Source organism: Brassica oleracea, chromosome C3 (assembly GCF_000695525.1).
Source record: "Brassica oleracea var. oleracea cultivar TO1000 chromosome C3, BOL, whole genome shotgun sequence".
NCBI classification, from domain to species: Eukaryota; Viridiplantae; Streptophyta; class Magnoliopsida; order Brassicales; family Brassicaceae; genus Brassica; species Brassica oleracea.
In genome coordinates this window covers 3531392-3553430 of record NC_027750.1, presented here as the reverse complement: position 1 = coordinate 3553430, position 22039 = coordinate 3531392, and the positions used below count along the sequence as shown (strand labels likewise).

Here is a 22039-nt window from a genome sequence, read left to right as displayed (position 1 = left end):
GAGATTTTGATTTTACTAGACCATGCAAACAAGGAAGAGTAGCTCAATGTGTTCCATGAAGGCAAAATTAAGATGGATTTATTGAGGTGGGCTTCAAGCTTGTGGGGTACAAGAAGTATCTTCATCGAATCAGAGAACGATAAGACAAAGTCATAAAGATTTGTCCAAATAAAAAACAAAAAGAAATCAGATTTATAAGAAAAGAAAAAGGAAAATGAATAAATGTGAATATGAAAGCTGAAGAAGAGAGAGAGAGCTCAAGGATGTAAATAAAACCATCTTGGCTGCAAATGATGTAAAAGACAATGGGGACAAACCTCTATAAATGTTTTGCTGACTCCATATTGACAGCTTGTACACTCTGTATGGTCCTAACATACTTCAATATTTCCTTCATAAATGATGCCACTTGTCCATATTGTATCGATCCACGGCTTCCCACATTGATGCTACAAATCTCCTGCATTAGTGTACTTGATCAGCCATTGCAAAAATCAAGAAGTCACACATGTGAAATAATAAACTGCCATGTGAGAAGAGAGTACTTTGCATCATGCTCAATCTGAAACGCCAGACTGAAAAGGTTTTAACACTTTTAGCTTGGTTTGTTAGTTGCTGAAGCTTTTTCAGGTGGTGCATAGGAACACGTTTACATTTAAAACTTCTAACAAACTATCATGTAATACAAAAAAAATGAGATATAGACTAGGTCCACTTTCAACATAACTTGAGAAAAAAAGACATTAGATTAGCAATTAAGGCGTGGAAAACAAGTCTTTAATCACTACCTTAAGCAACTCTTTCAATGGAAAATAACCAGATAACAAACTAGCTTCCTTTAATACTGAAATTCATGATAGTTATATGATATAACTCCTAATAATACTAAAATCGCTCTGCTCCTTAACGAAAAAAAATCACTAACCAAAGAACTTCTTGGTTTCTTGATAAAAAAAAAAGATTATTTGTAAGTGTAGTCTAAACTAACTTTCTGGTGGCAGTCATATCATCTCTTAGTAATCAAGCTCCCAACTACAAGTCAACAAAGGAAAAGAGACCAAACAACATAACAGCCATGTTAACCACAAAAGGCAAAACATAAGGTATTATTATTGAGAAGTTAATCTGGCAACAAACAACCAACCAACTAACAAGATCTCGCGAAAAGAAAACGTAGAGAGAAACAATTGTGCAAAAAACAACTTTGGATAAACAGAGCAATCAATTGTGGAAGGACTAAACTTAACACAGGGTTGAGTAGTGACGGATCAATCTCTTGAAAAGTCAACTTCAAGTGAGTAATGCAGCAACTGAGAGAAACAGACACTAGTGTTCCACCACCAACAAGAGCAGCTACGGTACAAGATTTACCTGTCTTAAAATTGCCGTTAGGCAAATCAACACTCGTCTACTTACACACGTATTCATGAAACTTCTCTTACGTTTTTGCTGCTGCAACATTATCTTTTGAAACATTAACCAGATTAAAATTAAATTCATACCGGTTAACCGGAATGGAATAGCCTACAATGATATATTACACAATGATTAGATTCTTTAACATCATTGTGTAACATATATGTAACCTGTTGACGTAATAAAACATAGCTTTTTTTTTGTCTTGTCACCATCTATTATGTTGATTTCATGATTCTAGATTTAGCATAGATGAAAAGGAGAATAAGATATTGAATTGATGGTTAAAACACACACAAATTTTGACAAAATAAACCGTTACATACATCACAGTGGAGATGAGAAAAGAACAACCACAAATGCATAGGACACACACACTGAAAGCTCGAGCTCACACTTTACATACCAAACCATGTATATCTTAAATCAGATGAAAAGCAAAACCCTTCAAGTTAAGATCATATCTTCAATGGCGTCGAGAAAGGGCAATAGCCGATAGGATAATGAGAAAAATAAGGAGGGCAACGGCGATGAAAGATCCAATCAAAGACCCTGAGATACGCTCACAGAAGGAGTTGAATTGCTGACAAACAGGGAACCAGTTTGTGTTATTGTTCCCTTTGTGTGCCAAGTAGACAATAGCCGCTGCTGAGGCTGCTCCAGAAGCTAGAAGACCTACCATTGCCTAAAACATGAGGAAGAATCAATCATAAGCTAACGAGAAGAGACATCCCTTATGAGACAGAACAAGTTTAGTTTGCTGATGGCTTACCACATCAAGAATGATAAGAAGTATTCTACTGTTCTCTGTCTTTTTCTTGACGATGTGGACAAATGCTAAAGGTAGAGTCAAGATTAGGTAGCCACTTACAACAGCATTTGCAACCACAAAGAACCTGATTATTCATTCAAACCAAAATAATAAAAAAAAACACTCTTTAAGAATTAATATGGAAAAGAGGTAAAAGGAGTGTAAAAAGAATCAAAATCACATACGTTAAAGCTGGAAGATCGTTGTAATCTGCATGGAACCGTATGAACTGAGTAAAGAAAGGCAGAGTTTCATTTGTGGTTGCCATGAGGATTGCACTACTTATGGTGTTGAAAAAGGCGATGATCCTTAGGATAAACTCGAAAATCGCAATTTTTCTGCTCATCAAACCTCTCTTTTGGATACCTTTGCTTGTTTCAGCGATTTCAGCCTGACCAGACTTCATTTTCTTTCTATTTTTGAAGGGTTTATAGGTTTCTTGTACAGGAAGTTAGGGCTATTTGAGTTTCTTGGGATGAAAGAATGAATAGTTTGGTGAGGTTTAAGAGCAATGACTGAGTGTGTATATATATTGCATGCATGTGGGACATAAAGTGGTTGTGATAAGGTCATTATCGCAATTGTACTTGCTAAAGGTATCCTTTTGAGTGTTATATAACTCCATTACACAAAGGATATTCTTTATGGATCCATGCATTTAACCTTCCTAATCCACCAAACGAACATAGACCTTTCCAGATTTGGAGAACAAAACCCTGTCTAATTTGGTATAAAAATCTTGAGGTAAAAAACTTTAAAAGGTTTTTGTCGAAGGAACCATGCATGTGGAGTAGTTAAACTTTATACTTGATATAGAGGATGATAAGTTAGAATAGTTGAATTAGTTATGTTGGCATATGACTTAACAAACCCCACTTGCGTTTAAGCTTCTTTGAAAATTGCGAAAGTTGTAAATTTAAAACTAAAACTCCCAAATGATCGGAGATGTTGAAACCCAAATGGTTCTATGTGTCAAAACACATAATTTTATTTATTAAAAAATGGACATATCATATCGAACTGAAGCAGGGCACCTAAACCAATTGAAAATATTGAAATATTTACAAAAGTGTGTAGGGTTTACAAAAGTGTGTAGGCTTTTTGAATGAAGATATGATTATCGCGCTTTCGAGCTGGCCTATTATCTGTTGCAATTCGTGTTATTTGTTCAAATAAATATTAGTCACAATGATTTTCTCCCCAGCATAAACTTTAACTTATCAATAGTTTAAATTAATAAACTGTAAAGAAATATTTACAGATCCAAATGGTTTTACAAAGGAAACAAAAACAAAACTTTCAGTAATTCTAGCTATTCTTGAAATAGGGTTGAAATAATATAATTTCTTCTACCAATTTAACTCATCATCATTCAGCATTCTAGCTAGATATCAAGAGATTTCACGGAAATAGGCAATAAAACCGGGTGTTTAAGCAAGAAAACCGGACAGCCACAGAACTGAACCGTCTTTGGAGTATTCACCTATGGCGAGATGAAGCTGACAACGATTTAGTGATCGAAAGATTGGTTTCCAGTTCCATAGATAGCAGCAACCTGTCTTAAGTGCTGGAAGAGAAGCATATGTGCAAAGAAATAATGAAGAGGGGAAATTTATATACCTTTTCTTTCATGTGGACCAACGAGAAACGATATCTATATATTCTCACTTATCGCTTTCCCTGCATATGATCTTTAAGAACTCTGAAAAATTATCTAAGGTAATATTTTGAGATAACCGAAACCTGTCAGAGATGCTGAAAACTAGAGCGTGTTTAACATAAATTATATAATTCATACAAATGCAACTAAGCATAGCCAAACCAAAGGTTTCTGAATCTGATCCGAGGAAAGACAAAGGTAAACTGAAAGATGATACATAGATAGACAGCATTACAGGCAACTAAATATGGTTTAACGGGTAGGAGCTTGGTGGTATTTTGGTCTCAAGCAGACATGGAAATATTTGAAACAAACTTAAATATGTCAACAACATGTAATCGGTGAGTTTGGTGGTTCAGCTTTGTCATCTTGTTTTGTGGAAAGGCTTCAGCTGTGGGCTGTGGGGTAGGCATCAGGCTTCAGGATCTCACACTGTTTTAGAGGTACGAGGGGAAAAGGTCACAAAGGGAATAAAGCAATGTACCGGGACAGATCAGATCAGATTATCTCATAAACTTGGGGCAACAAATAGCTTGGTTAACTAAGTTCAAAAGATAACTTAAAACAAATCCATAATATAAATCTAACCTTTTTCATCACCCACCAATAGCTTCTAGTAATCATAGTTTCTGCGTCGATGGGTTGATGAATGGCTGGACAACCTGATGACAAAACCCATGATAAGGATCAACCACCAAGAGTTGTTACGCAATAGGCAACAAGTATGTGTAGTACATCGACTTTAGAAATAGTTGGTATGGTTGTTATAAATACATCAGGGAAGAAATAATCTCACCCAGAACTGCCACTGCGTCCAGATGCATATCCTCCTCCATACACTCCATATGGAGTACTACTACTACCACCAACCTGAAAAATACACGTCAAAAGAGTCATTCACTGAGAACCGATATGCTCAAAAAAACAACATATAATGGAACTTTTTAAGCAGACATACCGGTGCACCATAAGGCGAATATTCAGAAGACAGACCACTTGAGCCATAACCACCAGGATAATGATTCCCTCGTTCAGGTCTTCTGCTATCTCTTCTATCATAGTCCAATCTATCACCAGCATCCGGTGCTACAGGAACATAAGGCAGGACCGGCATGATTGCAGAAACAGCTCCTTCTCTGTCAAAAACGTTGGCTCTTAATCTTGATGTAATTTGTAAGAGAGCCTCCTTGGCAACATCAAGTTCTCCGGAGATCTGAATATCAAATTTGCTTCTACTGTTAGCAGCTCCACGTGAAAGTGATTAAGAGTGAAAAGATGTAAACTGCAATGGCTATGTTATTGTGAATCTTACCTGAACCATCTCATCATCTTCGGATGCAACTTTCGGAAGATTTTCCTTCCCGAGAACGCGGATGTTAGCTCTCGTCATTCTCCTCATCTCAGTAATGATAGCTCCTCCTTTACCGAGAAGACAACCAATCCTAGAGCTTGGCACAAGAATGCGAGTTGTAAACGAAACAAGTCCAGAGTCTCTTTCAATCTTCTCGCTGCATTTTGGTTGCAGACGCATAGCTGCCTCTATGGTTGGGGAATACGCATCGTCGAAAACCTAAGAAAAAATTAGACAGTGTCAAGGAAGAAAAGCTGGATAAACTATATTTAGAGAAGACCTTTGAAAGAAAAAGGTCAAACCTCTCTTGCTGATATAGTTACCAAACAATCATTTCCTTCGGTTCTAGCGCTATCAACTTTAATCGTTGCTCTGGTTTCCTGTCGAAGCTGATTGATTAGAGCACCACCTTTACCAATAACACTTGCAATGTTCTCAACTGGGGAAACCAGCCGAATATAGAAATCCGTCGCCGGAGGCTCATTTCTCCGAGTTTCGTACAAAGGGCGTGCAAAATCTCCGGCATCGCCTTTGTATCCTCCGTAGGAACCCATCAGCGGTGCTATCCCTACAATTCGAGGACCAGCCGCATGGCTCATGAGTGAGCCAGATGGATATCCACCGGCAACTGCAGAAGAAAGTAGGTTCTGAGTACGTGAAGGATTCTCATGAAGGCGGGAGGCAATCTGATGCAGAGCCTTCTTAACAAGAAGCACTTCTCCAGATATCTAGAAATAAAAAGAGATAAGCTAAGTGAACATACTGACCATAACTGTTGACAAAACACAAGGCAATAAAAGTAAACATATACTCCCTCAGTTTCATTTTATTTGTCGTTTTAGAAGCATTTTATTTGACATTCTAAAACGACACTTGTTTTGAAACGAAAAATTTTACTCTACAACGACGATTAAACTAAAACGGAGGAAGTATCTGCTTCTCAGTTACCTGAATGAGCTCATCTGAACTAAGGGCACATAGAGGCATGTTTCTATCCTTGATGATACGAATCTGAGCACCCGTTTCACTCCGAATATTCTGAACAATCTGTCCACCTCTCCCGAGAATACACCCAATCTGATCCGAAGGAACAAGCAGCTTGGCAGTAGCTTGCTGCTCTCCCTCAGAGCTATCTTCGCTCCGCCGCGCATCATCCGCAGCAACTCTGTCATGGATCTTAAACAAAGCATCCTGCGCAGGAGAAAGAGATTTCTCTCCATCATCCCCAAAGGCATTGGTCTCATCGCTAGCGCTATAGATCGTGATCACGCGCTCATCGCATCCAGGGATAGCTTCCCCTATCTTAATCTTCGCCCTAGTCTCCATCCTCAGCTGCTTGACGATATCGCCCCCTCTGCCAATGACGCTCCCAATCTTTTTAACAGGGCAGAGGTAACGGAACACAGTGTCGTCGCGATCGATCGCGTGCGAGTCTCTATCGTCTCCTCCGCGGGGCCTCCTCTTGCTTCCACCGTTGTCGTCGTCGTCGGAGTGAGGACGCGACCTCTTTCGATGGCTGTCTCTGTGATCCGGTGACATTGTAAATCTGTAAATCAAATACAAATGTAGCAAATCACAAACCAATCAAACAAGTATGTAGTCACAATCAGTAAACCATATCAAAAGAACAAGCTCCGAAGCAGCTATCGAGTAACGAAGACTCGGAACCATAAACGATGGAGCAACGGATTCAATTAGATTATATATTCAAAATACGATCTCAGCTAAGCTACGTAGGGATTTGGAGGGAGCACGAACCTTGGTTATAGTTTCGTCGGATTTGGGGATTAATCGATCTAGGGCTTGAGCTGACTTCAATCGATTAGTTATGTTTTTAACAGTTTTTCGATTATATTATTTTCGTATTTTACTAATACACCCCTAATACTTTTACCTATTGTGATTATCTCCCCATTTATTATCGCTGTCGTATTTAGACCCTCTTCTTGAAACAAATACTGTATGCAGATGCTTTCTTTTGAATATGCTATAGGCTGTCAGATTTTCAGTAATCACCGAATTGTTTTGTCAACAACAAATAGGGGTATACTTAACGCTTATTTTGAGTTATAGGGCAAATGAAGGAAAATGAGAAAAGTATTATGTATTTATCAACAAATATTTGCAAGATAGTTAACTAGTTTTATCATCTACAAATAAATCAACTGCAACTTCGGTCTGAGAATGAACGTAGGACCAAGGGTTGTCGTCGAAGTTTAGCAACAAGGTTAAGGTTCTGATTAACATGCAAGATCTTAGGATTTTAAACAATTTAATATAGATTTTTAGTAAAAAAAAATTAATAATCTAGAAACCTATAGGCTATATCCTTATATATTATAATTCAAAAAAAAAAAAATTGTGAGTGTATAACTAATGTTTCAATTATCTATTTTGTGACAGACTCTTGCTAGATAGTGATTTCACCAAAAGGTCTTGTAGGGTAACTAATGGTGAGATAGTCAGATGTTACAAGAAATATCACTAAACGATCGTGAAAACTTTCATTAGTGTCTGTATGCTCCCTAGTTGTCTTTCATATATGTGATTGATAGTAATCTTGAAAAAAATGACAAAATATTTTCCAAGTGCAAAAATTAAGAAAACAACATTGATGTGTATATAACCTTTTCAATCAAAGTGGCGTTTTACATGCACCCACCAACCATACCAAACAAATATGTTACAGCAAAACTTAACTTACCAAAATATTAAATTTCCAAAATTACATTTTGTAACTTATTGCAAAAATATCAGATATCAAACTTTGTTTTCCAAATAAGAATCCTGAATATAGTTTTTTTTTTTTTTTGGAAATTATGAAAGTGGAGGAGATTGAGGAGGAGGAGTGGCGACGAAACCATTCCAGTTGGTATTAGACTCCACCGGCTGATAATCCATCAGCTCCATCATCTTCCGCACACTCTCATCCTGTAGTTTTGGATATATGTCATAAATAACAATATGATTCTCTTCTTTTTAACATGAACAGTAATATGGTTTTTCTTTATTTACATCCAATAGAAGTTCCTTAAGATCGTTATTTCATAACATTCTGTGAAAAAGGAATTAACTAATTAACTAAATAGATGTGGAGGACAAATAAGTACCTTGGAGGGAGATAGCTCAGCAGCACTGTAAACTCCTTGTAAACTCGCAGTATGCAAGTTTCTCCCCATGGCTTAAAAATTCAGAAACAAATATCATCAGGCTTAGATATATACTCGAACCCCAGTCATATAAGGGTCAAAAAAATAAACACTTAATACTAGCAGTGTAATCAAGAACAAGATGACATAAGCTATTACCAGTGGAGAAGAAGACTAGTAGTAAAAGAGAGGAAACAATAAGAACATTGAAGAAACAAGATTGACCCATTGTTGTCTGTTTGACGTTCTGAAGATTTCATTTATAGTATTAAACTCCTGTAGTATTATTTTACTAATCAAATTTGTTAGTTATTAATCCATTCTTGTTATAATAGTAATATTTTAACACGAGTAAAGAGAAAACGGAACCTTTAGTTTCAAGGCTTACCATTTTTCCTGGAAACTGCGTCAGCTTCAGATCCAATGAAGAAAGATGTAATTAGTTTGATTAGAATACTCAATAAAACTTAACTATCGTTTAAATTAAGTTGACTACTATTAGTCTATTATGGAGCAAAGTCGCACGTATGGTTTACACGAGTAACATAATTACTCCACGTGATGTGAACTGGAGTCAAGCTCCTTATGTCTGCCACTACCAAAGAATATCAGTATTATTAACCGCGTAAATAAACAGTCAGAGTTTTTGAAAAGCTGTTGATAGTATATATGAAATCTACCAGATTTTATGATAAAAGCAAGACTTTCTTCATTTATAATCATTAAGTTAGGCACTTAATTAGGTAGGTTATCGTCCACGAGGTTGGCAATGGCAAGTATTGGAATTGAAAGAAAGAAAAAACAGTTTGAGATGAAGAAAAACACACGAAAGTTACACGTTTTCACGGACTCTTTTGATTACCGTGTACTTATAACGAATGAAGAAGGTTTGACTTGAATATCATGCTGCCATTTTACTATTACAAATGAATCAGTAACCTGTGTTATTTAAAGTTAAAATATTGTTGAAGCATGTGATTATGAAAGGTTTTATGAAAATCAGTGCATTGGCAAATTTTATAAGATAAGCCAAAAACACACTTAGAATGGTAGCCCACGAGCTCTAGAGAGAACGGAACGGGCAAATTAGGCATGGTCATTCGGGTCTTCGGGTTGAATTCGGGTCGGGTTTTTCGGGTCTTAGAGTTTAGGATCCAATAGGATAATTTGAAATTTTCGGTTTGGGGTGGATTCGGATCGGTTCAGGTCGGTTCGGGTCTTAGATAGTTGGATCCAATAGGGTAATTAGAATTTGTCGGTTTGGATTCGGTTCGGTTCCGGGTCGGGTTCGGTTCAGGTCCAACCCAAAAATACAAAAAAATACCTAAAAATATTTAAATATCCGAAATTTTATCCAAAATTTGTATTTTCATTGTATTAAAATGTGTATATATATATATTAAAGTATGCAAGATATAACAACGATCCGTTGTCTCTTAGTGGTCCACCTCCACCCCGTTGCTATTTGGACAAATAACCCGACTTCGACACTCCTTTGATGCATTTTATTTAATTCGTATTATTAATCTTGTTAGGGAAAAAAATTCACCTCGGTTAGACAAAAAAGAAAATAAATCTTACTCTATACATAGTCTTTCATAATTAGATCGATAGGTAGAGAAATAGGGCTTAAAGCATCTATGGTGTTAATACTTTGGGTATCCATCGGGTCTCGGGTTTGGGTCGGGTCGGATCCAATATCCGCGGATCATCCATAACATGACCTAATAGGGTAAAAACATTGGTTCGGTTTCTATCCGGACCGAGTTTTTTCGGGTCGGATCCGGGTAAAATGCCCAGGCCTATGGCAAATAGCCGAACAAATACGCTTTTTTCTCCACCATTTCTAGTTTAGTCAACTTTACAGCGGGTATACTCGAGCCTTTAGACCTGGACCTGGGCTTTTTTAAGTCATGATCTTGGGTTATTTCTAGTGGGCTACGATATATTTTGAATTTAGAAAAGTAGAAAGTGAAGTCTGGCGGAAAAGAGTGGAACTTCAAATCAATTTTCCAACTTACATATCAAGTCTCCTAACTCCAGATTTATTCCCTGTTCAGTCAGTTTCTTATATTCAACGGTGATGCACTAGTCTCCTAACTACAGATTACGTTTCCATATTCGATTAGCCAGCTTCCCTTATTTATAATCAATCTCGAGTCACGATTTGATTTAAAATGCTTTCGAGTATTGTGTTCTTGAGATTGATTTGATCTGATCTGATCTTCGAATTCTAGTTCCGGAAAGTTTCAATTGATTTTCGATCAAATCCAATCCAATCCAATCAGAGTTGGTGAATCGATCTGATTTCATGTCTTTGATTGATTTGATTGAATAGGATTAACCAAACCGGGAAATCGATTGATTTTTATAAACCGGTTTAGTCGATTTTCTGAGATGGTATACCTCCAGAGCTCTCAATCACCGTCGTCGATCAATCACCGATCATGGCGAACTACCACCACCATAAACCAAGAACCACCACCAGAAAATCATCGTCTTCATCATCATCATCATCATCATCAACCGTCTGCTGCGACGGATCTCGATCAGCAGCCATCGACGTATTCATCCTCCTCGCCGTCGTCACATCCTCCGCCTTCTTGATCTTCCCTTACATCAGATTCATCGCCATCAAATCCCTATCAATCTTCTCCGACCTCTCTTGCTTACTCAAGCAAGAGATCTTCCGCGACCCCGACCCGATCGTGTACGGGCTAATCGCGTGGAGCGTCTTGTGCACGGCCTTATCCGGGTTGATGATTGTTCTGATACTGTGTAGTCGTCGTCGTAGATGTGGGAAACCTAATTGTAGAGGGCTTGGGAGAGCCAATGCTGAGTTTGATATTCAGATTGAGAGTGAGGATTGTTCTGTTAAGAGGTTGAAGAGTGGTCTTATTAGTAAGAAGGGGTTGTTTGAGCTGGCTCGTGATCGGAATCGGGAGCTGGAGGCGGAGTTGAAGAAGATGGCTCCGGAGAATGGTAGGGCTGTGTTGGTTTATAGGGCCAAGTGTGGGTGTTGTGTTGGGAGGTTGGTGGTTCCTGGGCCTAGGAAGATCAAGAAATGAAGAGTGGAAAGTTTGATCTTTGGATCATTATAGGTTATGACGATGATGATGTTCTCTGATTAGCTTATGAACAAGTTGTTATTTTCTGGTTTAGTTTAGTTTTTTTTTTTTTTTTTTTTTAAAAAAAAATTTTAATTTTCTGGTTTAGTTAATTTGAAAATTTCTTACAGAAACTTAAAATATGTTAATCTCCATGTGTTTAAATAAAACCTTACAATGAGGGTATTGCAGAGAAAAATAGTTTCTACTGAAGAATAGTGATTTCATTTTGAAGTCTTGAATTTGTTGTCTTGTTTCTTGATTCTGTGGTTTTTGTGTCAACGTTCATGGGCTAATGATTCAAGTCGTTACCCTATGTTCTGTGTTCTGGGCAATGGGCATTTCTGTATTTCTGGTATATGATCTGGTTGGGACGTAGATCATAATCCCTATTCTCTGTGTTCTCGGCATTTCTGTGTTTCTGGTTATGATCTGGTTGGGACTTAGATCATAATCCCTATGAACCCTTGGGACTGTTACTTCCAGCAAAGAACATCTCTTGAACTCGGAAAGTTTCTTTAGTCTAGAGTTTTATCATGGATGTTAGTTCAACGTAGAAGATCCAATTATGTGAATAGAGGAGGAAGTAGGAGTCGATCTGGTCAGGAAGGTTGAAGGAGAAGAAAGTAGATTTGTCTGCTCATCTCATTGATGTACCGACTTGTATATTTTGGTCTTGCGAGGTAAAATCATTCATAATCAATTTTTGTTATTAAATCCCACATTGAGTTTTTTAAAGTACGTTTTCTTGTAACAGAAGCATAGCTAAGTAAGAGATTGTGTATTTGTTTGGGGAAAATTATTTGAAACACACAAGAATATTTAAGAAAAAATATCATTCATAGGCCACTCTCCATTTTTTTTGGATTTGAAACAAAATCCCAAAGGAGTCACATAACATTACAACATTAGGAATAAAATATGATTAAACAAAAAAAGCACAGAACAACCATTGATCAACAGTGATTAAAATTATCATCAGATACTTTTTATTATAAAAAGGAACAATATATCAAAACCATTAGGAGAGGGTTTAAGGGCATTTTGGTCCACCCTCTTGAGTTTTCCAGTTGTTGTAGCAAGAGCAAACTTGTTTGTTCCCATAGTAACCAGGAGGCACACACAAACACTTCCTGCAGCATTTGTTGCAGAACAAAATGCAAGCGTTGTGGTATTGTGTCTGGCTACACCTCCTATCACATTCCTTGGGGCATTCTGTTCATTTCACACATCATATGTTTTAGACATAAATTAACTGAATCACGTCAAAAAAAACAAGGTGAACGTTTATGTCTTTTAACCGTTTATGGGTCCCACGACAGTGGGTTGCTTTGACTATTCGCCCATTAATCACGGGTAAATTAGTTTGTATCAAATCATTTAAGAGGCTACAGATCTGACCAAACAGTCCACTTAACAATCCACTTTCAACTTGTTCAACTGTTTCTTAATTTATCGATTTGTTTTTTTTTTTAATTTAATCCAGATTATTTAAGAAGAAACTGTGAAGTACACACTTACGGGAACGTTTCAAGCTTCCTGGTCCATATCGTTTCTGAATATTATCCAAAAAGTTGAAAGCCATTAATCACATTTGTTAATAGATAGATAGGTAAAACTATTAATTTTAAGGCATTCAGTTTGAGGAGTAAGGCTTACCGGGTTATACTTCACTCTGGATCCACTTGAGGCCATAACCTAAAGACCAAATAGAGTTCAAGAACGTTTAAAATCTCATAAACAAGGCAATCTTTAAAGTATCACACTCATGACTGGATCATATTATCTTTATAAATTCAACAAGCAAATGTGTGAGAAGTTACCATGGTTTGAAGCAAGGAGAAGACGACGAGGGCGAGGAGGAAGAGAGCTCCATATGACTTAGCCATGTTCTGTTTAGGATATTGTTATCCAAAGAACCAAACACTCCTCTAAATATCTTAAACTAGTTTGAGGTTTGAAAAAAAGTGTGTACTGAGAGAGGAGTTTTGGTTGAGGACCCTATGATGTTGCATATAAGCTATATATACACACTCAGTTGCTTCTACTAAATTATTCCGTGCGGCGGTACATTTCGTAATTACCATATTTCTCCAACTGAAATTTGACACGTGTACATTTGTCACTTGCTAGCTATAGCCTACGTAACTAAACTGTGGTTGATGGTTTGGTTGCACATGCTTTGCGAGAAGATTAAGTATAGTTTTGAATGCAATGTTGTGTAAAATATTATGAACTTTGCATAGATTTAGGTGTATTTAAATCTAAGAGAGATACTATTAGTGTAAGTTTCATATGCTGATAAATGCTATGTTATAACTTATGTTTGCAATCTCACAGATTATCAGAGTAACAAGAGGATATTAATCATTGTCTTTAACCAAACAAAAAGGATAACCAGCAATATATTTTAAGGGGAAAAAAGAAGAAATGGACGGTGCATTGAAGAAGGAGACGGGAGTTAGATCTGACCAACGGTCTCCCAACTGTAAATTGTAATCACAATCTTACTATACTATTGTTAATAAAAACTACATTACTTGTCGACGGACCATAATTAACTAAATAAAGTTTTAGAATAAAGTCAAGACAAACTCATTACTCAATTCGTATTTCTTAATACAAATTATTCTTGTTTTATATAAAATCAGATCTAGATCCCCTGTTATGATCAGGGGTTTTTGGATTCATTGCTTATAGCAGATTTCAACTAAATCATTCAAATCTATAGATGAGCAAAATCGTGTAGTTCCACCAATAGATATATCATTTTGTGATATGATAGAAAAATAAAATCAAGATTTACAAAAAGCAACTTGAAAGACATGCAACAACACAAAACGTATATACTTACACATGCATACACAAGTGACAAATTCATTCACATCCCAACTTGTGTACTGCGTGTATACCAGATCATGTAAAGTTGTGTTTTTTTATGTTAAAAAAAGAAGTAAAGTTGTTTTTTACGTAAAATAAATACCAAAAAAGTTTGCTCAAAAAAAAGGTTTGGAATGAAAGAAGAGAAGGCATGTGCAGTTAACCAGTACCACATGCTCAATGCTCATCCAATTATTGTTTTGAGTCACTCTGTTAGGAGAAAAGGAGGGAACATAGGGATATTTTTGGTTTAAGATATACTACTATTATCTTTTCTATAGTGAATAATAAACGAATAAAGTCAATTTTACAGGAAATAATAATAAGTATATTTTTCTGGTTGAATAAAAATGTAAGACTTATCTCCAAAATAATTGATGTGACACAGAATTGATTGCAAGGGTTATTAACTTATTATAAGAAACCTGTAGGGCCGGGGCACGGCACGGCCAAGCACGGACCGTAGAAGCGTAGAACCCTTTTTTTTTCTTTTTTTTTTTGCTAATCGAGTATCCTGGCCCCACCGAAGTGGTCCAGACTAGAGACCGAAGTGAGCATGGACGCTGCCAGGACGTCACCATGTGGCTCACCGTGTAACGGTCTTCGGTCTCGGATGCTGCAGCCCACATGTAAATTTTCGCAGTAACCAAAGCTCGAATCCAGAGGCGAACACTCCAGCTGGAGGTCCTATGCCACTAGACCAAAGCATCTTGGTTAGAAACGTAGAACCCTTAGAAAGAAAGCTTGAAATATCAAAATATTTGTATAAAAAGATTTCAAAGCATGTGATGGATCACATGGGATATTGATTACTGTCTAAAAAGGCATATAGATCATGCCAAGTTGTTCAAACACATGCATACATATTTTAACAATATTTACAAGAAGTAAAAGATAGTGATCATCATGTCAACTTGCTCACACATACAGGCCTAAGATATTTACATGACCATTACAAACTGTGGGCAATTTTGGTTTCTTTCCAAAACTTGAGATTTTGAAACGAAACCATTTTTCTGTGTCACAGTGTTGTCAAAGATATTGTTACATTGCACACAATGCATGTTATGATACACGGAATAACAAATGCAAATTTTATCTCAGAGGTAAAACTGGGTTGATAAATCATTCCTCCTAAACGTCACAGGGAAATTTTGGCTACTATGAAAATCGACATTTATTTGGGTCTTAAGAGTTATATAAGTTGTCACGCATAATCATTCCTACAGTCTTAGTGTTAGATTTGTCACTTTGTTTAGAATACTGTAGATACAACTTGTGCTTATCAAAATGATCAATGTCATTGTTTCGAACAACGCATTAGATACGGTTTTTGGCTCTAAGTGTGCAACGACAATGGAAGTGTTTCACCGCACAGTCACTGGTTCATCGACTCTACCCAATAAAATGCATGGACTTACCATAGAGTCGCTTCCCTCTTCAAGCTTGAAAGCAGGGGCTAATAGTGTCGTGAGATCTTTAGCAGTAACTGATGCAAGGAAAGAAATAGATGCCTTAGCTAACCTAGCTGAGAAAGATGTCTTGCAAATTTCATATTCGATTTTTTGTTTTGTTTACTTGGCCACGAAAGAGGTTAGCTCTATTTTCCTGAACCCTACTGGCTCATCACTTCATCCCCTTTGGTTTCTACTGTTGTAGCTTCTCAACAAATTGAGCACTTACCCTTATCAAGGTGAAGACATCTTTTCATGCAAAATGTCTCTTCAAATATCACTAGTTTTACAAAATTTAGCAAAAAAAAAAATCACTAGTTTTACAACAATGATCTAATTAAATACTATGTTTGGATTTAGCTAAGCACACTTGGTGGAAACATGGTTTCAACTCGTCTATCCTTTCCCTCTATCTTTATGCTTTAGAATATTGTATGATGTGTTGCTACTTGCTACTTTCTATTCTTGCTGAACTGTATCAAATTATACAATGTTGTGAAAAAATAAAAAAAAAAAATATATAGAGAGCAATTCTTTATTTTTGATCCAAATTAAAGTATAGAGGTGATAGTGTAAAAAATAGGAAACATCAAGGACCCATTGTGCCTAAAGTTGACACTTGCTGACTTGCGAGCAAGGGTTTACAAGTTACGCCATTTTCCTCTCGAGCCGTCGCCGTCTCCGTCTCCGTCTCCGTCGCCATTTTCAACTGTAATCGAAAATTTCCGGTAAGTATCTTCCCTTCTCATTACCCCGCATCCGATTCGATTTCGTCCGGGTTGCAAAAATCCATTAGGAAAATTTCGGATTTGATCGCCAATTCATATAATTAGGGTTTTTGATAGACGGATCGAATCTAATGTGGATTGTATTTGAGTCTGATAAGTTATCTATTCGTTGCACAGAAGATCAATGAGTTTTACTTGATGCATTTTCGAATTTGAAGTGGTAAAAAAAAAGAAAACTCATTAAGCTGCTCTTCTTTGTTAATTGCAGATTCTGAAAAGAAATGAATTTCTTCAACTCAGCAGCATCCTTGTGCAGAAGAGTTAGCTTGAGGGAACTTATCACCGAGGTTCCTGCTTACGGTGGCAGTGGCATTTACGGTAATATATATATATACTTCTATCAGTTTTGTCTTTTGAGTCTGCTTTCGAAATCTCTCTGTGTTTGTTTGATGATCCCTGTCTTGTTTTGGATGTGTAAGATGGTTCTTCAAGTGGGTTGAGTTTGGTCTTTAAGCGTTGGGCTACTAAGAAAACCGCTGGTTCCACCAAGAACGGCCGCGACTCTAAACCCAAGAATCTCGGTGTCAAGAAGTTCGGAGGAGAGGTAACGTTGCAACAATGAGCTCATTACGATGCAGAGAAACAAACTAATCTTTGTCTGTGTGTGTGGGGGGTTTTGTAGAACGTGATACCGGGAAACATAATAGTCCGTCAACGTGGAACTCGGTTTCACCCGGGAGACTATGTGGGGATTGGGAAGGACCATACGCTGTTTGCATTGAAAGAAGGACGAGTCAGGTTCGAGAAGAACAAGATAACTGGACGCAAATGGATCCATGTTGATCCTAAGGGAGGTCATGTTCTTCACCCTATCTACACTAGAGCTGCAGCCACCAAGTCGACTCAGATGGAGACAGCTTCGTCGTCGTGATTCAACAAATCTGAAGGTGTCTTTCTTTGTTAGATCATACGATCTCTTTGAGTAAAAGATGGTGGTGTCTTAGAACAGCAACACTCAAATTCAATAACATCTACTGTTTTTGTCTTTAGTCTCTGTCTGGATACTGACCATTGGCTTGTTTATGCAAAGGCATAAGTTCAATTCTTCAGATGATTGTCAATTTTTGTTTTGTTTTCTGAACTAGTTTTTATTCGATAGTGAAGACTCTCAACTTCTAAAAAAATCTTGCAATTACTAGGAAAATGTATTCAATATAGTATTGGATGAATGATCTACAGTTTTATATTTTCACTAAAATGTCACCACAAAACTTTTAAAACAATCAGAAATCTCTTGAAATCAACTAATTATTATTTTTTAAATGACATTGAATTTCAACAAATGATCAACACGTCTAAAACACTGGAATTGAAAGAATATTTTAAAATTATAGCAAATGATAAACCACTTGAACGCCAGATTGAATATTGAGTGATATGCTTTGCTACGATTATTCGCAAACAAATTGATTTATTACTATATATAGTAGTAGATAGACGCCTTTTACACGGACAAATTACACTTGGTAACAACTAACATGAATCCTAATTTAAGCCCAGAGTCCAAAACACATAGACGATTGAAACAGGCCCATATATTCAATAAAGCCCATTAAAGACCTAAACTTTAGGGTTTTAGACACTCATATAAAGAAGTAGAGTTGTCCGTCTCCTTCATTTCTCTCTGGTTGCCCTAGTTTTCCAAATCGCCGTGTCTCACTAGAAGAAGACGAAGCCATGGTGCACGTCTGCTACTACCGCAATTGTAAGTCTCCTCTATCCATCTCTCGTTTAGTTCATCGAATCACCGTAGTGGTTTCTATAGACCGAGGATTACTCTAAGCTTTTGATCTAGAAAACGTTAGTTAAACAATGGTCTATGTCTATGTCATTGCGATGCTGAGATCTCATATTGTTAATTGAATGTGTGTTGTTTGCTAGATGGGAAAACCTTCAAGGGCCCACGACGTCCTTTCGAGAAGGAGCGTCTCGACTCCGAGCTGAAGCTCGTCGGCGAGTACGGTCTCCGCAACAAGCGTGAGCTCTGGAGAGTCCAGTACTCCCTGAGCCGCATCCGTAACGCCGCGAGGGATCTCCTGACGCTCGACGAGAAGAACCCCAAGAGGATCTTCGAAGGAGAGGCGCTTCTCAGGAAGATGAACAGGTACGGGCTGCTCGACGAGAGCCAGAACAAGCTCGATTACGTCTTGGCGTTGACCGTGGAGAATTTTCTCGAGCGTCGTCTTCAGACTATTGTGTTCAAGTCTGGTATGGCCAAGTCGATTCATCACTCCCGTGTTCTCATCAGGCAGAGGCATATCAGGTAATGGGTTTACTTATGTTTGCGTGATGTGTTAATATTGTATCTGGATTAGTTTAATTTTCTCTGGAAGTTAATTCTGAATTATATGATAATATGTTTTGTTTTATTACAGCTTTGGTTGTAGAACGTTAAACATTGTCTGTTTTGTCTTGATAATACCGCATTTTGTTTAGAACATAATCTGAAACTTACACTGAGATATATTCTAACCTTTTGTGTATCACAGTTTAATTATGAAACTTGAAGCATTGTGTTTTTGTATTGAAAACTTGTCTGAATTTTTTTATTGAATCTTTCGTTTTGGTTTTGTTTATTAGAATGGTTTTACTACATTGTCTTAAATTCTTCTTGTTGAATCATTTTCGTTGCACATTTGTCTTGTCTGGATTCAATGTTAATTTTTTTGAATAATATCGTCGTAACCTTGTTAATGTAGAGTATCATGATATTTAGAACATTTAATTAATAATACTGATCTTGATTTTGTTTTGGTTTTGGTTTTGTTTCACTATTTTTATAGGGTTGGAAAGCAGTTGGTGAACATTCCATCGTTCATGGTGAGACTTGACTCGCAGAAACACATCGACTTTGCTCTAACCAGTCCCTTTGGTGGTGGTCGTCCAGGAAGAGTGAAGAGAAGGAACGAGAAGTCTGCCTCCAAGAAAGCCTCAGGTGGCGATGCTGACGGTGATGATGAAGAGTAAATCTAACTCTCGCCGGTTTTAGCTATGAAACAGTCTGCGTTTTGATATTTTGTAGTCTGGAACTTCGTTTTCTGAAGGATTTTTTTATGCTTTTTTATTTCTCCTAAAGAGTTTGTCGAACCTTATGCTTATTTACATTAATCACATTATCTTTCAAAAGTTGTCTTATTTCTTGAAATTTTTGTATGCTAATTTCCAAAAAATGAAATTATGATATACGAACGCTATTCGCTTTTTTTTGGCCCATAAGGAATGCTTGCGTTTTGCTACCAAGCGTTTTGCGTTTATTTGAATCTGATTGTATGATTTTTTTTTTTTTTTTAATTAGAGATATCGCAGCTAGTGATTACATTTGAAATGGACAGTGCCAATTGTTTACTAACACTCGATATTTTCTTCACACTCGTGTTATATTCTAAACCACGTGGAAACCATCTCACCATAGTAAACAATTAATACAACTGATTTGTTTGATTACTGCTAGGGACACGTAGATGAAAGGGAAGTATCAGTGACCCTCGACTAGAGTCTAGAGCCAGACGGCAACCAAAATCAATCCCAGTTTTACACGTTCAACACTTTGAGAATCGTCTTTTAGAATTTAATAACATTTGACAAAATCTGCTGCCGATGGATATGACCCTTACCTTTCTATGATCAAATCATTCGACCATTACAACTCTACCAATATTACAGGGGATACTTAGATGGTCAAAATAGTATTCACTGTTAGTATGATTTTTGAACTTTGTTGATTAGTATATTGGTATTTTACTTCACTGATTAGTGTATTCTATTGAATGCTGACGATATATATATATTGCTGCTAATATCAATACTGACAATAAATAAATACCAGGAGTAGCCTACATCTGTACAAAATAACACGATGCTTATAAAATATTGTTGATAAACATAATCTAAAGGAGTGTGTTACAAAAAAAAGACATGATCTAATTATCTAAAGGGAGACTTTGTAGGAATGACGTGGCGACAGTCTTTGGAAGTTAACGAACTAGTTTATGGAAGCTGCCGAATAAAACGGCGCCAGATTGGTCGCTTTCAGATCCGATTTCCTCTTCTTCTTCTACTTCCACACGTCTCACTTCATCGGTCAAACGACACACAGAGAGATCCGGTCCGGTCCCCACCATTTTCTCTAACCGACCGCCTCATATAACTATCCACGTGTCAAAACATGTATGGTTTAAATTTCTCTCATCAATACAGACACGTCAACACTAGCTCAGTATATAAATGAAGAAGCAGGCTCCGCTTCACATGTCTTTCACAGTTGACAATAAATTTCGAATTTCTTATAGTTTTTATAAACGATGAGAGGAGAAGCTGATACTTGGCCAGAGATGGAGGCGGTAGCTAGGAAGATGGCGGAGGAGGTCGAGACAGAGAGCAGTGGATCATCGGAAGCTGAGACGGAGTCTCCAAGATCCGTCGGACGTTGGGGAGCTGCTCCGGTCACGAGGAAGACCGGTAAGGAGCGAGTACATAGCCAGGTTTTGAAGATCAGGGAGGAGGATCTCTGTGTTCTCGTGGAAGACAAAGCCGCGAATGGAAGATTTGTTCAACATCCGCGTCGTCTCAGTTTTGTCCTGATCTCGAGGCCGAATCTTCCTTGTTCGCCTCTTAGTGGAAAAGTGAGATCCGTTAACGCTGTTCAGTTATGATGACTCACAGAGATCAAAACCGATCAAAGAGGTTCAACTTCAGTAGTTCTCTGTATGGATCTAATGATGTAACTGAGCTTATAATATTTATTATTAAATCGTTACTTGAGTTAGTTTTTGATTGTGCATCGTTTTCTTATGATTTCTCTGTTTTTTCTTTCTTTTAACTCCTTTTGTTGGTTTTGTTTTCTTGTCATAGTGTCATGTGTATATAAAACCGTGAATGTATATATGAGCTCGTGAAACTTTATGCTTTACTTTTGTTTTTTACATTTATTTCTCTGTTATGCCTTTATCAATTATGTTCACACATATTACATACCAGAACGTGTTCATGGAATTGGCTGATAAAGCTGGTGATATTATCAAATGGTGATGGTAAGTTCGATCTGGTCTCGTTGATGTTTGTAAACCTGGGCCGTCTCTTCTTCCCCTTGTCACACGTAAAGCTGAAATAGTTGTTAATGCAGTTATATATTACGGGTTAACAAAACGGGCATGGAATGTCCAAGTAGGCCCATAATATCCAAAGCCCAGTAAAAAAAGAAGTTGATGACCTTCTTCCCGCGCTGGCTCTCCCCTAATCAATCTGTTGATGACACATGTAAACGGCTTTTACATGATGTAAAAAAAATGTCTGAGCCCGGGTTCGAACCGGGGACCTCTAGTGTGTGAGACTAGCGTGATAACCGACTACACCACCCAGACTTTTATGATAGCTATACTCTTAAGTTACTCATAGGTATTATTGCTGATGCGTTGGTGGTGAGA

General features: G+C 37.3%; 8 protein-coding genes and 1 non-coding gene across 10 annotated transcripts; 4 read left to right on the top strand and 5 right to left on the bottom strand.

The window, feature by feature from the left end:
* Window positions 1–1882: 1882 nt before the first annotated feature.
* On the bottom strand, window positions 1883–2687 carry LOC106334215 (casparian strip membrane protein 5). Its single transcript, XM_013772530.1, has 3 exons — window positions 2413–2687; window positions 2189–2312; window positions 1883–2101 (listed from the first exon to the last, which is right to left on the bottom strand). The coding sequence occupies exons 1-3, from the start codon at window positions 2631–2633 to the stop codon at window positions 1883–1885; spliced, it is 564 nt and encodes a 187-aa protein (XP_013627984.1). The 5' UTR covers window positions 2634–2687.
* A 1293-nt stretch (window positions 2688–3980) lies between these two features.
* On the bottom strand, window positions 3981–7058 carry LOC106334746 (KH domain-containing protein At4g18375-like). Of its 2 annotated transcripts, XM_013773094.1 has the most exons (8): window positions 6997–7058; window positions 6187–6784; window positions 5541–5966; window positions 5200–5457; window positions 4846–5100; window positions 4684–4757; window positions 4476–4549; window positions 3981–4319 (listed from the first exon to the last, which is right to left on the bottom strand). In XM_013773094.1, the coding sequence occupies exons 2-7, from the start codon at window positions 6775–6777 to the stop codon at window positions 4501–4503; spliced, it is 1653 nt and encodes a 550-aa protein (XP_013628548.1). In that variant the 5' UTR covers window positions 6778–6784; window positions 6997–7058; the 3' UTR covers window positions 3981–4319; window positions 4476–4500. The 2 variants fall into 2 exon arrangements, with proteins under 2 accessions (XP_013628548.1, XP_013628547.1); XM_013773093.1 differs by having other exon boundaries at window positions 3981–4549.
* A 791-nt stretch (window positions 7059–7849) lies between these two features.
* On the bottom strand, window positions 7850–8682 carry LOC106334750. The gene is made up of 3 exons (XM_013773098.1): window positions 8547–8682; window positions 8349–8419; window positions 7850–8169 (listed from the first exon to the last, which is right to left on the bottom strand). The coding sequence occupies exons 1-3, from the start codon at window positions 8614–8616 to the stop codon at window positions 8056–8058; spliced, it is 255 nt and encodes an 84-aa protein (XP_013628552.1). The 5' UTR covers window positions 8617–8682; the 3' UTR covers window positions 7850–8055.
* A 1679-nt stretch (window positions 8683–10361) lies between these two features.
* Window positions 10362–11553, top strand: LOC106334747 (uncharacterized protein At5g19025). Its single transcript, XM_013773095.1, has one exon. It carries the CDS (start codon window positions 10835–10837, stop codon window positions 11453–11455), a length of 621 nt encoding a protein of 206 aa, XP_013628549.1. The 5' UTR covers window positions 10362–10834; the 3' UTR covers window positions 11456–11553.
* Window positions 11554–12313: 760 nt separating this feature from the next.
* Window positions 12314–13494, bottom strand: LOC106334749 (gibberellin-regulated protein 4). Its single transcript, XM_013773097.1, has 4 exons — window positions 13318–13494; window positions 13154–13192; window positions 13016–13049; window positions 12314–12709 (listed from the first exon to the last, which is right to left on the bottom strand). The coding sequence occupies exons 1-4, from the start codon at window positions 13381–13383 to the stop codon at window positions 12528–12530; spliced, it is 321 nt and encodes a 106-aa protein (XP_013628551.1). The 5' UTR covers window positions 13384–13494; the 3' UTR covers window positions 12314–12527.
* Window positions 13495–16400: 2906 nt separating this feature from the next.
* LOC106334748 (50S ribosomal protein L27-like) lies at window positions 16401–17679 on the top strand. Its single transcript, XM_013773096.1, has 4 exons — window positions 16401–16556; window positions 16825–16934; window positions 17036–17160; window positions 17239–17679. The coding sequence occupies exons 2-4, from the start codon at window positions 16838–16840 to the stop codon at window positions 17485–17487; spliced, it is 471 nt and encodes a 156-aa protein (XP_013628550.1). The 5' UTR covers window positions 16401–16556; window positions 16825–16837; the 3' UTR covers window positions 17488–17679.
* A 549-nt stretch (window positions 17680–18228) lies between these two features.
* Window positions 18229–19751, top strand: LOC106328906 (40S ribosomal protein S9-1). The gene is made up of 3 exons (XM_013767448.1): window positions 18229–18321; window positions 18498–18879; window positions 19400–19751. Exons 1-3 carry the CDS (start codon window positions 18294–18296, stop codon window positions 19581–19583), a joined length of 594 nt encoding a protein of 197 aa, XP_013622902.1. The 5' UTR covers window positions 18229–18293; the 3' UTR covers window positions 19584–19751.
* A 1131-nt stretch (window positions 19752–20882) lies between these two features.
* On the top strand, window positions 20883–21525 carry LOC106333247. The gene has a single exon (XM_013771714.1). It carries the CDS (start codon window positions 20918–20920, stop codon window positions 21266–21268), a length of 351 nt encoding a protein of 116 aa, XP_013627168.1. The 5' UTR covers window positions 20883–20917; the 3' UTR covers window positions 21269–21525.
* Window positions 21526–21902: 377 nt separating this feature from the next.
* On the bottom strand, window positions 21903–21976 carry TRNAV-CAC. The gene has a single exon. It is a non-coding gene; the product is annotated as a tRNA-Val (tRNA).
* Between the last annotated feature and the right edge of the window lie 63 nt (window positions 21977–22039).

Coding starts and splice junctions, on each gene's coding strand:
- LOC106334215 (XM_013772530.1), bottom strand. CDS start 2,633: ATGAAGTCTGGTCAGGCTGAAATCGCTGAAACAAGCAAAGGTATCCAA. Junction 2,313..2,412: donor AACGATCTTCCAGCTTTAAC/GTATGTGATTTT, acceptor ATGAATAATCAG/GTTCTTTGTGGTTGCAAATG. Junction 2,102..2,188: donor TTCTTATCATTCTTGATGTG/GTAAGCCATCAG, acceptor CTCATGTTTTAG/GCAATGGTAGGTCTTCTAGC.
- LOC106334746 (XM_013773093.1), bottom strand. CDS start 6,777: ATGTCACCGGATCACAGAGACAGCCATCGAAAGAGGTCGCGTCCTCAC. Junction 5,967..6,186: donor GTTCAGATGAGCTCATTCAG/GTAACTGAGAAG, acceptor TTTTATTTCTAG/ATATCTGGAGAAGTGCTTCT. Junction 4,758..4,845: donor ATTCGCCTTATGGTGCACCG/GTATGTCTGCTT, acceptor TGTATTTTTCAG/GTTGGTGGTAGTAGTAGTAC.
- LOC106334750 (XM_013773098.1), bottom strand. CDS start 8,616: ATGGGTCAATCTTGTTTCTTCAATGTTCTTATTGTTTCCTCTCTTTTA. Junction 8,420..8,546: donor ACTAGTCTTCTTCTCCACTG/GTAATAGCTTAT, acceptor TGAATTTTTAAG/CCATGGGGAGAAACTTGCAT. Junction 8,170..8,348: donor CTGAGCTATCTCCCTCCAAG/GTACTTATTTGT, acceptor CCAAAACTACAG/GATGAGAGTGTGCGGAAGAT.
- LOC106334747 (XM_013773095.1), top strand. CDS start 10,835: ATGGCGAACTACCACCACCATAAACCAAGAACCACCACCAGAAAATCA.
- LOC106334749 (XM_013773097.1), bottom strand. CDS start 13,383: ATGGCTAAGTCATATGGAGCTCTCTTCCTCCTCGCCCTCGTCGTCTTC. Junction 13,050..13,153: donor CCAGAGTGAAGTATAACCCG/GTAAGCCTTACT, acceptor GATAATATTCAG/AAACGATATGGACCAGGAAG. Junction 12,710..13,015: donor AGGAAGCTTGAAACGTTCCC/GTAAGTGTGTAC, acceptor TGAAATGAACAG/AATGCCCCAAGGAATGTGAT.
- LOC106334748 (XM_013773096.1), top strand. CDS start 16,838: ATGAATTTCTTCAACTCAGCAGCATCCTTGTGCAGAAGAGTTAGCTTG. Junction 16,935..17,035: donor CGGTGGCAGTGGCATTTACG/GTAATATATATA, acceptor TGGATGTGTAAG/ATGGTTCTTCAAGTGGGTTG. Junction 17,161..17,238: donor TCAAGAAGTTCGGAGGAGAG/GTAACGTTGCAA, acceptor GGGGTTTTGTAG/AACGTGATACCGGGAAACAT.
- LOC106328906 (XM_013767448.1), top strand. CDS start 18,294: ATGGTGCACGTCTGCTACTACCGCAATT. Junction 18,322..18,497: donor CGTCTGCTACTACCGCAATT/GTAAGTCTCCTC, acceptor GTTGTTTGCTAG/ATGGGAAAACCTTCAAGGGC. Junction 18,880..19,399: donor ATCAGGCAGAGGCATATCAG/GTAATGGGTTTA, acceptor CTATTTTTATAG/GGTTGGAAAGCAGTTGGTGA.
- LOC106333247 (XM_013771714.1), top strand. CDS start 20,918: ATGAGAGGAGAAGCTGATACTTGGCCAGAGATGGAGGCGGTAGCTAGG.